Genomic DNA, 16,191 nt, shown 5'->3' with positions numbered 1-16,191 from the left:
CTTGTTAAAGTAGCTTGGGATAACATTAATTTTATTTCGTCAATTACATTTTCATGTCGCAAGTGCCAAAAGGTTGGGAACCCCTGCATTAGACTAATGCCTCAGTTCTGGCTTTTTACACTAATGTGCATGTCAGTAACCATTCAAGTTAGATTTAGACAAATGTTTCAACTTGTTTTTTTAATGCTCAAACAATAAAAACATTTACTTGTTTTCAGAATAATAAACTTTTTTCTTTAGTTTTGTACCTATTTTTAAGCTTATGAATGTCACTAGAAAGGATGCAGGTGCTATTAGCTTGGAGAGGGTGAATTTCCCTGATACAAGGCCATAGGCTTTTTGGAGGGGATCACATGTTTTAACTATGCACAATAGTATAGTATATAATATATTGTCTGTCAGTCAGTCAGCAGACACTAAAATGATGCTTAATTTTGTAATTTGTACTCTTATGATGTCAATTAAAATGAGCACATGCTGTGAATCATGAGAAGAATTATGTATGCTGTAGACTACAACATAGCATGACATTTGAACTTCTATAGCAAGAAATAAATATGTTACACTTCATTTTAGTTTTATTAACTCTTGAAAGAAAGCACTTTTGAGGACCCTGGACAAGTACGAGTAGTTATACTTTAGGTCCTAGGAAGAGGATTTAAGCATTGTTTAATTAATTTTAAGCCAGATTGTCTTGATTTCAGAAGCAATGAATGCTTCAAAGAGTCTAATGAAAGATGCTGTGCAAGACCACTTGATGAAAATTAATTTGGCTTTACCAAAGGAATATCTTGTTTTACTAATCTCTTAATGTAATAAAGCATATAGACAACGAGGGATTATTTATTCCTCCCAGGCTATTCTTGTATACCTTACCTATGAAAAAGTAAAAATTTGAAACTCCCCTTTACTTTTCAAGAAATAGATTCCCTCTTACATTCCTGTAAAGTGTTTGCTTCCATTGTTTGCAACAACTCATTCTGTAAGCCAGTCATAGAAAAATAATCTTAATTGGAACCTAGGTTATTTTTCCCATTTCTTGAACTTGTTCCCTTATCCTGTTGTTTCAAAACATAGCACAAAGAAATTAAGAGCCTTTATTGAAATATTCTCCTGGATATTTTTGTAAGCTTTAATGAAGATATCTCTTGTTTCTCTAGAGAAAATTAGATATATCTCTTTTCTTGGAATCATTCTAATAGCCCTCCTTTGAACATTTTGCAATAATTGAATATTATTTCCCAAATTAGGAGACTAAACCTGCACATTGTATTTCATGTGAGGCTTAATTAGTGATTTGTATAGAGATAATTATCTAATTTAACTTGTAATTAATGTTTATAAAACACCCTAAAATTCTGTTAGCTTTACTGCAAGCAACAGGACACTGCTTTATTGACCTAAATGACCCGAGATCCTTTTATTTAATTATGCGATTAAGTTTCATCTATATTTAACGTGATCCAAATTATGATAACTCAAATGCATTATCTTCCAATTTATCAGTTGATATGTCATTCTGTAACACTTAACTTTCTGAATACAATTAAAAATATGTCAGTTTGTTTTAATCAGCTAATTTACCAGTTTTAACCTGTGCCAATAACATTAATGTAAAGATCAAAACAGAAGAAAATAACTCCTGAAGAAGTACTAGTAGCAGTATATTGACAAAAGATAACATGCACTTAAATCTGTGTGGGATGTCCATTTTGCTGCTTACAATTTTCTTTGTTTAGAAAACATTGAATCAAATTATTCTTCAGTTAACATTGTACTTTAGATAAAAACAGTAACACTGTCAACATATAATAATAATAATTACAATTAGTCGACTGAAGAACCTGCCAGTTAGTGGAATTTGGTAACTGTTTAATTATTGTGCTCATTAACTGGTTACATTCAACTAATCAGTTATTCTTATAAGGTTTGGATACTTGGAACAATTGGAAATACTAATTTTGATTTTTTTTCCCGAGTCTTGATACTAACCATTTAAGCTGAACAATATTAAATTAATGAGAAATCAGAAGGACATTATTTTGATTAATGGGATAGTTGGAATAATTGAGAACACCAATTTTTATTAGCTTATTATTTTTATAAAGTTATTTGTTTTCTTCATAATTTCAGTTAACTGGATTTTATTTTGTGATGTCAATCAGCATAATCAATAATCAAAGGTAATTATATCAATTGCTCATTAATTGGATATCTAGAGTATACTTCAGCAACATGAGCAAGTTTCAGCAGTCATGGTTGCTTCAGTGACATATTCTGAAATAACTTTGGATTAGCTGTGAATGTACAAGTTGTTGGTTAATTATGGAAATTGATAACCAAAAACAAAATATTTTGCTTTTTTTATTGTAAAATCTCTTTCAAACACATTAGACTGAATTAAAACTGCATTAAAGTGTAATTTCACATTGATTAATAATACAAATTCAGTGATGAAATACTTGCCTTCAGTTTCTAATTCAGAAATTAGTTTGGAATCTGTTGATTCCTAAGGTGAATTTCTCTATTAGAATTGAAGTATGGAAACATTTCTATTGTGCTAACATTTATATTTGCCACCCTTGACAACAGTATTAAATTTTGTTTAAAGAATTGAAGAACTGAAAACATGAACCTTTTTTTTTATTTTAGTTTATCTGAGATGCATTTTGGTACATTTCCAGTAACAATTTGTTAAGTAATTTAATAGTTCATTGATTGTTACCTTTTCCAGAATAACAAAACTGAGAATCTACTGTTGCAGATCTTCATTTCAGTATTACATAATTACATCCTTCTGTTCTGGTTTTTTTAAAAAAATATGTCCATAATGTATTCTAGTTAATTGTATGGCAGGCAACAACAGAATGTTCTGATTAGTCATTATTTATTGAATATTATTTTAAGTACTTTATCTGAACAATGTACTCTTGTGTTCCATATAGTCATGCCTGTATGATTATTAATTTTGGAGACACTTCATTCTGCATGGTTATTGTTTGGTCATTAATTCAAATTCATACTCTAATTTTGACTTGTACAATCAGTAGGTTTTAATTCTGAATTTTTCCATCCTGTATTGTTATTAAATTCTTTAGTTTCCACTCTGCACTATTATTTGGAAACATGAGAGTACATATACAAGTTAGCTTATGATTTATTGAGACAGAAGTTATATTTGTTCGATAAAAATGATCTTAACCAAGACTATTTTAGCAAAAGTATTATTACTTAGTCTGACAAAGGTAATGGTGATGCCATTATAAAAGGTGAAATTCAGAGTCATCAGTAAAGTTTTTGCAGATTTTGCTGCATTTATATGACCTATTGTTAGAATTGATTGTATAAAGCAAAAAAAAAGAAATTGAGGGATGATTATTAGATCCTAAGAATATATTAATGTGTGGATATTAGACTGAGGTTTGGAAAATGTCATAATGCATGTACTGTATGACCACAGATGTTATTTGGTATTGCACAGTTATGCTATCACCAAATAAACCTTTTCTTTTTGCAATTCATAGATATCAGTGTCTAGATATATGTATAAATAAAATAAATACAAGTACATGGAAGGTAATTTAGCTAAAGTGGTTGTATAATTACAGGCTCCACGATGGGCATTCCTAATTTGTGCAGTTGGTCTGTTTGTTTATCAAACTTTGGATGCATGTGATGGGAAACAAGCTCGACGGACTGGTACTAGTTCACCACTTGGTGAGTTGTTTGACCATGGCTGTGATTCCATGTCAACAGGTAATGTTTTCTTGACTCCAGTTATTTTGTTGTTTGAGGATATTTTTGTTTGATGATAAATAAGACTTCTGGTTTTGCTTATGCATGTATGTGTTATATTTAAGAAAAAATACATTTTTTTGGTGGTAATCATACTTGCATAAGTGGCATGTGTTTAGAAGGCACACACACACACACAGATGAAAGAAATTGTACAGATTAATTTTTTCCCTTATTGATAATTATTAATTATAAAAAAATAAAATGTAAATATTTGAAGATTATGGATTGATTTTTTATAGTGCACAAACTGAGGTACTTATTTTTTGTCTGGGTTATGAACTCCAAGCAATATTGGGGTTGGATACTATGATAAATAACACAAAAATTTTACCTTTTACACAATTTTTTTATAACATATTATTACAGTATTCTTTATTACTTCACCAAACGTTTTGTGTAAGCTTTAAGAACTCTGTGTATAATTAAAACATATTATTCACTGTGTGATGGTCAGGGTGACTGTTGGAAGAGCTAGCAGCCAGATTATATATTATTGGAAGAATTATGGCTTTTTTTCATTGCATTTCTCTATAAAGGGCACCAGCATACTTTGAGATATAAAACTGTGTGCCATCCTCTTACACTGTGTGTATGTTGTGTTACAGAAAATGTGTTGTTTTTTTGTCAGTGTAAAGATGTGGCACAATCTGTAAATGTAGTTAAATTATGTCAAATATAATAAATGCTCAATACCAGCAATAATGGAGAGTGTAGGTGTGAACCTGCTCACTAACGTGCCCCTTGTTTCAAATTTTTTTTCCCTATAAAGTGTGGTTGAGATTGGTCGGTAGTAGTTAGATAACTTACATACACACAAGTTTTTGTACTTTGTGTGTGTATATTTTGGCATCTCAAATTAAAGTTATCTTTTATTTTGATTTTTGTCAGAAAACTAATATAATTAAAAGCTAAATTAGATAGTATACAAAATAGAATACCAAATTTACAGATCATCACTGCAGGTACTAAATTAGTCTAAAATAACTTGTGTTCTGTCAGTACTGGTTTTGGTAATTTAACTGTGATACTAAAGTGGCTTCTAATAGAAGTAGTCCATTCTCATGTTTTGTTTGTAGGAGAGACAAGTTAATCCAAAGCATTCTTCTTTTAACCTAAAATTATTGGAGCTTTTGTGATCAGTTTATGTCTAGCAAGATATGTTAAGTGTGTTATAATGATGTTCTAGAAAAGTTTCATTCTCTAAATTAACTAAAGAATATTTTTGTGTAACTTTTATGATTGTGTTAGTAAATATTTGCTACCTTGATATATCACTAGATTAATGCATGTTTTTCAGTAGGCAAGGCCAGATCATTGAGAAGTCTTAGTTAAGTTATACTCAATTTTTTTGTTCCACAAAAGTTATGTAACATAAATAACTAAATTGCATATAGCAGTACAGAGATGCCAACCATTACGATTTGAGCATAATAATCACGATTTTGGGGTATACATCACAACTATATGCTCATACAGACAAATATTATGACTTGTTGCAACTCCCAAGTTATTTTATATTATATAATATATTACCAATAGTTTGAGTGCGGTGCTTCTCTATACTGAGTACGTGGGGAAATCCATAGTTACATCATCAGTGCTTGTCATCCAATCAGTGATTGCATTGATGAGTATTTCTCGTTTTCTAAGCTGCATAGAAACACCAATGCAGTTGTTCACAAGATGGAAAAAAAGAGGCCTTGTTCACCAGATTGTCTTGTTTCTGGCAAATCTAAAAGGACTAAAACTGTGAATCAAAAATTTAGGAAAGAGTATAGTGCAAAATATCCAGTCATTGCATCAAAAGTCAGTGACAGTCATCCGTTTTGTACAGTTTGTCACATTGATTTTTCTGTGTCACATGGTGGGATAAACGATTGTTCCAGACATACAAAATCGGCATTTCACCAACAACAGGCTGAGGCAAAGACAATAACGATGCAGATAACGACACTTATGAGTAAGAATTCAGAATATGAAACCATAAATGCAGAAGTGATGTTCACGCAATTTGTCATTGCTCATAATTTACCCCTAGCTGTAGCCAATCATGCAGGACATCTATTCAAAAGAATGTTCCCAGAATCTGATATAGCGAAAAAATATTGCTGTGCTAGAACCAAAACTACAGCCATTGTACAAATGTTGGGTTGTGAAGATGACAAAATGATTTCAAGCATACTTACTAACAGTGTTTACAGTTTAGCCACAGATGGATCCATGGATGACTCAAAACTTAGTACGTATTTATATCTTTTACAATATACTTGTATGATTATATAATAAGTGAGCGTATACATCAAAAAGATGTGTCCAAATTATTATATATTCTAAGTAAATATACTGTTAAAAATAATTAATAAAATGAGAGCTTGTTAAAATCCATGCAAGGTTTTATCATTTTTATTAATATGAAAGAGGTATAAATCTGGTGTAACTGGCAAGTAAGCTCACTTTTCATAACTCAAGTATTTCCATCAGTGTTCAGATATTTACATGTACTTGAATAACCTTGTGAACAGGATTAAAAAGTCTAGGTCAGTTGAGTGTGGTAACTCATTAATGGGAATTTTTAGAGAAAACAAACAAACTTGAATGAAGTATTTTAATATAACTTAGCAAGAAAATGAGCATTTAACATAGAGAAAGAACTTCTGGCATTCCTGTGACGGTGTTGGTTAAAGAATCTCTGAAGTGTTGCACACTAAATTGTTGCAAAGTAATGACTCAGAAAAATGTAAATAGAACAATTTTAGAATAAAGGTAAATGTTTCCTGTTAAAATCTTTGAATTAGGATAAAATTTTCTGTCTTCAATGAGCACATTAACATATTCTTCTGATCTTTAAAGAATATTATTTAAAAATTTAGCTTGTGACTGTTTGTATAATTATAAAGCAAAAACATAATTTATGTTAAACCTGACACTTTTAACCTTGCTGGATTATATATGCATGATTATGGTGATAAAATATTGTACTTGCACCCTGTGTATATGTACCATATCACCTTTTTTTCTTTTTTTCTAATAGTTATGAAAACCTGTAGCTTGTGATAGAACTTGTCAATCAATATCAGACCATTTGTAGACAGTTTATCATAAGATGGAAAACTGTGCTGTTACTGGCTTTAAATAATACTTTATTCATACCAGAAATGTGTTATTTTAATGACGTACAAGTAAATAAATCTTAAAGGTGAAATGTTTTTATAAGAAAGTTAACAGAAATGTATTCATTGGCTTATTGAATTAGTAAATTTCTGACTGTATGAAAAATTACTGTACTTTTTTTTAATGCTGCATTGTTAAACACAATAATGAACAATAACTTTTACTGATATACACAGTAACCTCTTATTAATGCATGCTGATTGTCTTCTATCCACTTCTGTGAATCTAATATCTTTCAAGGTCATCATGGACTGCATATTTACAGTTGAAGAAGTAATGGTATAAATTGCATTTTACAGTGAATACAGTATTTTGTAACAGTGATTAGATTTAGGGAAAATTAAGTTTTTTTGCAGCATAATATTTTGTTATAGGCTGTACAAAAGAATTCACAATTGTTCTGTATCTGGTGATGAGGCAGTCAGTCTGCCCTAGAGTTTCATTTACTTTACTTTTTAAAGTTTTGTGTTGTTTATATCACTTAGAAACTTTTCTTAATTAATTCTCCTTAGTGAGGGACCGTAATCCAAATAATGCCACTCCAAATCCAACACACAAGAAGTCAACTACTAATTAATGTGGATAGAAAGAATTTTTTAAGTGATTATAGACAAGTGTATTAAAATACTATTTAAATATTAGTTTAACCACAAAAAACATATTTATCTAGAATAAATGTCAAAGGTTATTTGATAATGACAAAACATGATGTGCACGTGCACACACACGCACACACAATGTAAATTAAATCTAGTTAAATCATATTTTATATGGAAGAGTAGAATACATTAGAGCTGCATTATTCTGTAGAGTAAGTTGGATAGCTGCATTATTTTATGCTGGAAAAGATATCCGCACAGTATGTAACATTTGTTTTTTGACTTTGAAAACTGTAGAAAAATGAATTTCTATTTTGAGTAGAATTTTCCAAGGAATTTGTTTTTACATTTTAGAATTATCTATTTTGATTATGAAACTTTTTAAATTTTCCAAGAAACAGTTTTTTTGTTTTTTTTTCAAAATCACTATCAAGTCAGTAAGAAGTAAAGGGAAAGTTGAAATTACAATTATTGGTCAACGGAATTTTGAGAATAGCATTTAAAAAGTGGATGTTGTCATAACATGTTTTATAACTTATAGAAAATACTATATTCACCAGCCCCCTGCTAGTACAGCGGTGTGTCTCCAGATTTACAATGCTAAAATCAGGGGTTCGATTCCCCTCGGTGGGCTGAGCAGATATCCCTTTGTGGCTTTGCTATACGAGAAACGCACACGTACACCATATTCACCATATTTCATTTACTCTTATGGCATGTCTTACAAATTTTGATTCTTAGTAATGGAACAGGAAATTAATAGTAACTTCTAATCAATATAGAATTTTTAAGTATTTTTTTCTCCATTGATATTGTGTTTGCAATATCAAATTCTGCTTGGTGTTTTTCTCTTCTGGTACTAAGTAATAAAAGTTGTATTTAGTATTTTTAAACTGGTACTGCATTAGCAGTACAAAGTTATGCTAGATATTTTGTTTCTCCATTGTTAGTAAGTTAGCAATACCAAGTTCTGTTTGGTGTTTATTTTGTCCACTGATACTGAGTTAACAGTACAAAGTTTTTCTAAGTATTTATTTTCTTTATTGTAATAGTGTGTGTGTGTGTGTGTGTATTAATACTTTGCAATTAAAATATGCAGTTATTTGTATTTAACATAGAAATTTAAAATGTACAATATAATGATAAAATATTTAACAAGTAATTTATTTATAATACAGAAAAAATTAATAAACTAATTAAAAATAAACCTCTTGAGAGTTTTCAAATATAGTTCATTTAATTGTGGCAGACATAATGATAAATTTGTTTGTTGAAAAGAGCTTATAAATTACATTTTAGTTTACACAAGTTCATTTCAACAAAATGAAATTACCTAAACATTAGTTACTTGTTCATGAAACCTTTGGCTCAAGTAAATAGTATAATGTGTTCTTGCAGAGATAAAATTTAAGCACAATATTAATGTTTACATTGCATAAGACAATTGCTGCAGACAACAAAGATCTGACAGTGAACCACTCTAGAGTAACACTGAACCAGAAAATACTTGGATCTTCTCATTCACTTCAGGCATTTTGCCAGTTTCTATAAAGGCATGTGACAGCATGGTATCAGGGTTGTTGGGAGCCTGATAGCCTTTGTGAAGCACATATTAACCAAATTCCAGTGCTGACTTGCTTTAAAATATTGTATACAAGTAGTTGCTTTATTTAGGTTGTGCTCTATGATACTGTTTTTTATATCCAGACCCAGACTTGGTGCAAGATTTTGACCCAGGATTTGCCACTGTTATTACCTTTAGAGTAGATGCTGGATGGTAAGAAAGGGTTAGCAGTGAGAAACACTTTGAAATATCAGGTTTGCAAATAGACAAACAAGGAAAGCTAGCTGAGATGAGTTTAAATTAGAACATTCCATTTATTAATAGGAGTTTTAACCTGTTGATTGCCAAGTATTTCAGCTGCTACGACAACTCCGAACCAAGTTCAAAATACAACTCTAATGCTTCTTCATTTTGTAACCTTTTTCATGATGCCATTTTGGATCACAAGTGAAACAGTATGTCAGTAGGTCAAATGCATGCATGGTGCTGACATCTAGCGTTGAAGTTAGGCATTATTGAGAACGAATTAACTCGTCCATGGCACTGTGCTACTGATCAACTTGGATGAGTTATCTTGTCTATGGCACTGAACAGGTTAATTAAACACAGTACATTAATATAACAATGTGATTAAATATGGTTTTGTACTATCTTGTGTTATGACATGCTAAATAATTGTTTATATTGGTAAAAAAATATTGTATACAATGGAAAACAAACCTTGAAATAAAAATTAATTGCAGGATGAGGAAAGGCTGCAGATTTTACAAATTCAATAAGCATGATTCATTCTCTTTCCAGTGTTTGTGTCCCTTGGTGTATGTATAGCAGTTCAACTGGGTGCATATCCTGCATGGATGTTCTTCCAGTGTTTTGCAGCCTTTGCTCTCTTTTATTGTGCACATTGGCAGACATATGTATCGGGAACTTTACGATTTGGCAAGTAAGTAAGAGCAACCATCAGTAACTCGAAGGAAGATTACAATATTGCCATTGTTCTTGATATAGGTTTCTTAACTAAAATTAAAGTTTTTTTTTCTGTTTGTTTTTTCTGTATATTTCGCTAAATATACAGAATAACTTAAGAATTTTATCTTATTCTTCAAAAAGATGTTTTAACTTCATTTAACCCTTTTGCAATGAGCTTGGTATAATATACACAAGTTTGTTGACACTTGCACACTTTAATATTTGCATTATAACTTTTGATACAGCATGTGTATCTTCACAAAATTTGTTGAACTTTTAGTAAACATTACTGATTTTTTTATTCAAAAAATCAGATTTTTTAATGAAATATTTTTCCAAAGATTTGTTTATGAAAATAGTCCGAGTGCAAAGTGATTTAATGTTATTATTAAAAACTCTGCTTCATCCCAAAAATCTCGAACGTTATTTGTGTAATCTTTAAAACCTCTTAAGTAAATTTGAAACATTTGTTTTAAATAAGACCTTACATTTTGTTATTTTCAATACTCTGTGTGGGGTCTGTCACTTAACCAACTTTGTAACAATCAAGAAAATGTTTGGAAATATAAATTTTGATCTTTTCATGCTATAATGACTACATATTATAACCCAAAAATACAAATATTTAGTCTAAGTAGCTTAAGTCTCATAATGCTATATATGAACGTATGTGTTTATTATATTGACCTTTTAGTCGTGCCAACCTAACATTACCCAACTTGCATAGACATGGTGTACATGTTCTCAGGTCATCCATCCAGTATATGTTTATTATATTGACCTTTCGGTCATGCTAACCTAACGTTACCCAACTTGCATAGACATGGTGTACATGTTCTCAGGTCATCCATCTAGTATATGTTTATTATATTGACCTATCAGTCATGCCAACCTAACATTACCCAACTTGCATAGTGGACTAGTATTTTGTAATAAACAGTCACATTTTAATTATTATATATTATTATTACAATTTAGAAATAACTTATTAAACTTATTTTAAAATGTAGAACAGTAAATCAAGAAGTGAAGCAAACAGTAATCTCTTCTCACTACGACCTTTGTACTTAGTTGTTACTGGACACATGTTGCTAAGCCTTTTAAAATTTTGTACTTGGAGGATATCAAACAAAAAGTTTTTTAGATTTTATATTTACCATTGAACAACCAGAAAATCATAAATAACTACACTGATACCATAAATTTCACTAATTTATTAAGCATACTAACTAAGATTTATTTAGATTTTATAAAATGTGAAACTTTGAGTAGACTAAAGCCACAACTGACCTCATTTAAATTCTGGATTGAAAGAATGTGGAAGCCTTTTCAAAGATTAAAATGGTGGAGAAAACCACTCTAGGGATATTCTAACCTGTTGATTGATTATTCATGCTATATATAGAAGTGTATATAAGGATCCCTTTCAAAAAATGTAAAGAGTTGAACAGGACCACCATGTTTGGTTCAGTATATCAGCAAAATAAAAAAAACATGAGGTTATTGGTTTATATTTTAATTTGATATTTTTAATTTGTAAAAAATTATAAACTTAGTATTTTGACATCATAAGCATCTAAATTTAAAGTGCTGCATTCAACATACCATGTGAATCACTAAAATCTGTATTTAGATGTGTTCTTATAATATTTACTTTTAAATTAAGAAATTAATTGTTTATAATAAAGTATAAATTATAGTGTACAATTTCATTTCAAACTTATTGACATAAATGCATAAAACAGTTCAATAAAATCTTGAATGCAAGTCATCAAACTTGATGACATGGCTTTTGACACTTGTTTCTTAAGAAAGGGTTAAGAGAAATCTTGTGGCAGGAAAATGATTTTGATACATGATCTCTCTTTTTCTGTCACTTTATCAAACTTAATGTGTTAATCATTGCTGGCAAGGTTCAGCACACTTGTATTAATATTTTAAGGAAACAGTTCTAAAATGCTTCCATTATTTTTCCCTCTTGGCCTTCACAAGGTGTAATATTTTATTTGTTTTAAAACAAATATTAAAATAAATTTAATAATGCTTTTTAAGTAGTGAAAATAAGGTTTTGTAGTTTAAAAAGTTATTGTTTAAAGGCTGATGTTTGATATTTAAAGGTGTCATATGAGTGGTAGATTTTTGTTTGTGTAAGAGTGTATTTGTTTTATTACTGACTTATATTTAATACATATATTAAAAGTATTAGTTAATTTATCTAATCATCAAATTAAGAACTTTTTTTTAATGATCATCATTAGATGATAAAGCCAGTGTACTCACTGTGTATGCTTTGATTACTTCCAGATTTGATGTGACAGAAGCACAGTTCACAGTCATGTTTATACACTTGATTTCAGCAGTGTTTGGTCCAAGTATCTGGACCACAAGAGTGAGTAGTGACTTCCAGATGTTTCTCATTAATTTTTGATGTGTATGGAAATTGTACTCTACATATTTAGTAGAGTAAGATACAGAAAAAGTTTTGGGAATATGATTACGTTACGTACAAGTACTTACAAATTGTTTGTAGTGCTGTAAGTCTTATGTGGGAAACAAATCAACTCTTAAGAACTTTTAGATTAAACATTTTTCATCTACAGTTTTCAAGTTTAGGTCCACTTGTCTTTTATGTGAGTGGAAGGGGAAGAAGGGATGATCATACATTTTCATAAACTGTGGATTTAATTACCAACTACAGATGGAATTTGTAGTTTAAATTAACCTTTTCAAATGAAAGTGTTTTAACATTCAAGACTTATCAATTATAAGATTTTAAAAATAATAATTGACCATAAAGTTTTAATTAACAAATTCTTTAAGCTTTCTGCTTAACTGTTTTCTGTTTCACACACACGCATTTGACTTTGCTTTATTTTTATATGTTACCTAACTAGTGCATTCGTGCAAGTTACATTTGTATTTATAGCTGGTGAAACAAAATGCTACTTGGTTTGGTTTAATTAACAGTGTACAGTGATGCAGCATTCCATGAAAACGTAGAATAAACATTTAGCTAGCACATATTAAGATACTTTACCACATTCAGTAAAGTGTTATTGGTAAAATTGGAAGCCTTTTGAGTGTAGTACCATTTTCATTTATTGGTTTCAGCTGTTATTTTATGCTCTTTATTGATTAAGAATTAATTTCTTTTAATGTGATTAAAATTTAAACCTTTTTTTTTGCATTTAAATATTCTGTTTTTTGAATGTGGAGAGAATTGTCACATTGACGTACTACTGTTGTAAAATTATAGAACATAATTTTCTTATGAACTGGTTGCACACTGGTTCTTGTAGTGGGTGACATTTTGGATTCTTTCGAGACATTACCTACTGTAAATGCCTTTTTAAGTGTAACATTAAGTTCAGTTAGAAAAACAAGTTACTTTCTGGAAATTAATTATGACAAATATTTACTTGTACATCATTTAATGGACTTACAGCATTTTTTATCAGTTTAAGCCTCTTATTACTGGCCTAATTGTGACTGATTGAAATAATATATTATAATTGCATTGTGTTCACTATTTATGTTCTAGTGCAACAAGTGTATGATCTTATTCTAATTGAAAGATCTTAAATGTCTATCTCAGTGTATATTTATGGTGAAACTATTTATGTTGAAATATTTAGGTACATATGTATGTTGTCTATCCATAAGCTTAGTATTTTGTGGATAAATTTGATTCGTATTGATGTTGAAACAATGTATCAAGCTCTATGGTGAACTTTTCAACAGGAACTGAGGAAAAACCCAGCACAGATAAAACTCTTACTTTTAAGGTTGTATTTAGTGCACCTGACAACATTCATTGGATATTTGTGCACAGAATACACAATTACTAAAGCTTTAACACTTTGATTCGGGTGTAAAATGCAAGATAATTTATAGTGTGTATAACTTGAATGTAGCTTTATGATAGTTTTGGTCATTTTAATGATACTTTGATATGTTTTTTCAGACATTTTATGAATGCTTTTAACAGTTTTTCTGTCAGTTGGAATTCCGTCTGACTTGTATGTTTGTTTGGAATTGTACATAAGTATCTTACTCATCTTTCATCATAAACATTTAAAAAAAATCCTTTAAAAAAAAAAAAACTCGACAGAAGTAATAAATACTAGAGGCAGTACTGAAACTTTCAAGTACTAGTTGAAAATTTAACATTGTTCTATACAATAATCAACAAATGCAAGGTATTATTTTGTAGCTATTTGGCATGTTGGTTTATGAAGCTCAGTTAAAAACAAATTATTTGCTGTACTGTGGTAAGTTGTACCTGAAATTCTTAATACACAAAGAAATAAATAATATCAGAAGCTAAAAATAAATTATGTACACACACACACACACACACACACACACACACACACACACACACACACACACACACACACACACACACACACACACACACACACACACACACGATAAATAGAACAAAAAGAAACTATACTTTATTTGGAATAAAGAATAACATAAGAATTAAGATACATTGTGTAATGCATGGTTTGAAACTTTAAAACTGTTTCAAGGACAACTGTTATGGTGTGAAACTGGCTAAGCAGATTATAGTTGATTATATTTGTCATAAGACGTTATGCTAGGGTTATATTTTTTTAACACTACATTCTTACTCTACTCCTTTAAAACTTTTCAATAACTAGAAAGGATATAAAAATATTTCAACCACACTATACTTGCCATATTCATTACACAAATACAGTAATGATTAAAACACTTTATGTAAACCATTTGATACAGTAACAAGTGTCAGGATGTGAATGCTTTTAAGAAGCTGGCAAAGTATGATTATAATTAATTGTCATAAGGTCCAAACATGGTATGTTCGGTATTAGTAGGTGTATTTTTCAGCATAGTAACCAGCATGATGCGTATCTAGACACTGATGCTACAGTACAATACATATCTAGATACAAAAGTTTTACCAGTGGTTTGTTACAAAACTTAAGTCTTGTCTGTAATGTATTATCTACATAACTGACATTGTCTTCTTTAAGCACTTCACAATTTACAGTAATTTTTTTTCTTCAAATTATCAGATTGGATCAATCAAATGGCAGTTGGCAAGAGTAGTAAAAAAAGTTAATGCATATTTTGTTATTGTTAACTTGTGTTATTTTGCATGAAATGTTTTTGGTAAATGAAATGAAGACAACATGTTGTACTTGATACTCATCTTCCTGTATTGAATCATTAATTTTTAGTAAAAATACTGTATTAGAAAGTCAGGTTATTTTTTTACAAAAGGCTTATAATGTTTACTGAAAGCTTGTCCAATTTTGTGATGATACATAAATCATATTGTATTGATACAATCATGTCAGCTTCGTTATACAAGTATTGCTCTATCTCCACACATTCATTAGATATGCTGGTTAATGTACCTAGAAAATTTGATGCAAGCTAAATGTATCTAATGCAATAATATAAAGTGACAATAGCTTGTAATAATACAAGTAATTGGAGAAGTTATTCCACTGTTTTAATTTTTCAGTTTCACTGATTTTACTTAAAGCAGCAATATGAAATCCTGTCTTTTTGAAATTTTTCTTGTTTATTTAACATAAATGGTATTTATTGAACTGATCATTTTTGTACTTTTTGCTAAAATCGAACCCCTCTGAAAGAGCAGTTTACCAAAGTTTGTTAAATGATGGAAGTGATCCATCATTGTCACTATAAAATTATAAAATTGCATGTAATATTTAAAAAAAAACTATTTTACTCTATGGATTTGGTGGTTGAAACATGATTATCCAGTTCCTCTTTCATATAAGGTTTGATATTTTTATATTTGTCTTGAAGTACGTGCAGTAATAATTGCTGTAGATCAGATTTGGTAATAGTTCGGTTTGTTGTGTCTGAAGTTTGGAATTGCTACATTGTTATGTCTAGAATTATGCATAGTAACAGTAATTTATAATGTAGATACCATGGGTGAATTTGGAAATGAAACTGCTTCCTGTTCTTTGTGGAATATTTGCTGCTTCTATTGCTGTCTATAGTTACTTCACAGTCATATTTACAGGAGGAATTGGCAGGAATGGATCCACTGTTGCAGTA

At 30.0% G+C, this 16,191-nt stretch overlaps 1 protein-coding gene across 1 annotated transcript in view; it reads left to right on the top strand.

Annotated features, from left to right (window-relative positions):
* Positions 1-16,191, top strand: part of LOC143226327 (cholinephosphotransferase 1-like) — a 45,388-nt gene that overhangs the window by 6,180 nt on the left and 23,017 nt on the right. The window contains 4 exon segments of the mRNA XM_076457145.1: positions 3,609-3,756; positions 9,934-10,075; positions 12,406-12,490; positions 16,057-16,188. Of these exon segments, the coding sequence (XP_076313260.1) occupies positions 3,609-3,756; positions 9,934-10,075; positions 12,406-12,490; positions 16,057-16,188 (507 nt within the window).

This window comes from Tachypleus tridentatus, chromosome 9 (assembly GCF_004210375.1).
Source record: "Tachypleus tridentatus isolate NWPU-2018 chromosome 9, ASM421037v1, whole genome shotgun sequence".
In the NCBI taxonomy this organism is placed as follows: domain Eukaryota; kingdom Metazoa; phylum Arthropoda; class Merostomata; order Xiphosura; family Limulidae; genus Tachypleus; species Tachypleus tridentatus.
The sequence above is the reverse complement of the archived record's forward strand: the minus strand, read 5'-3'. Positions and strand labels throughout refer to the sequence as shown.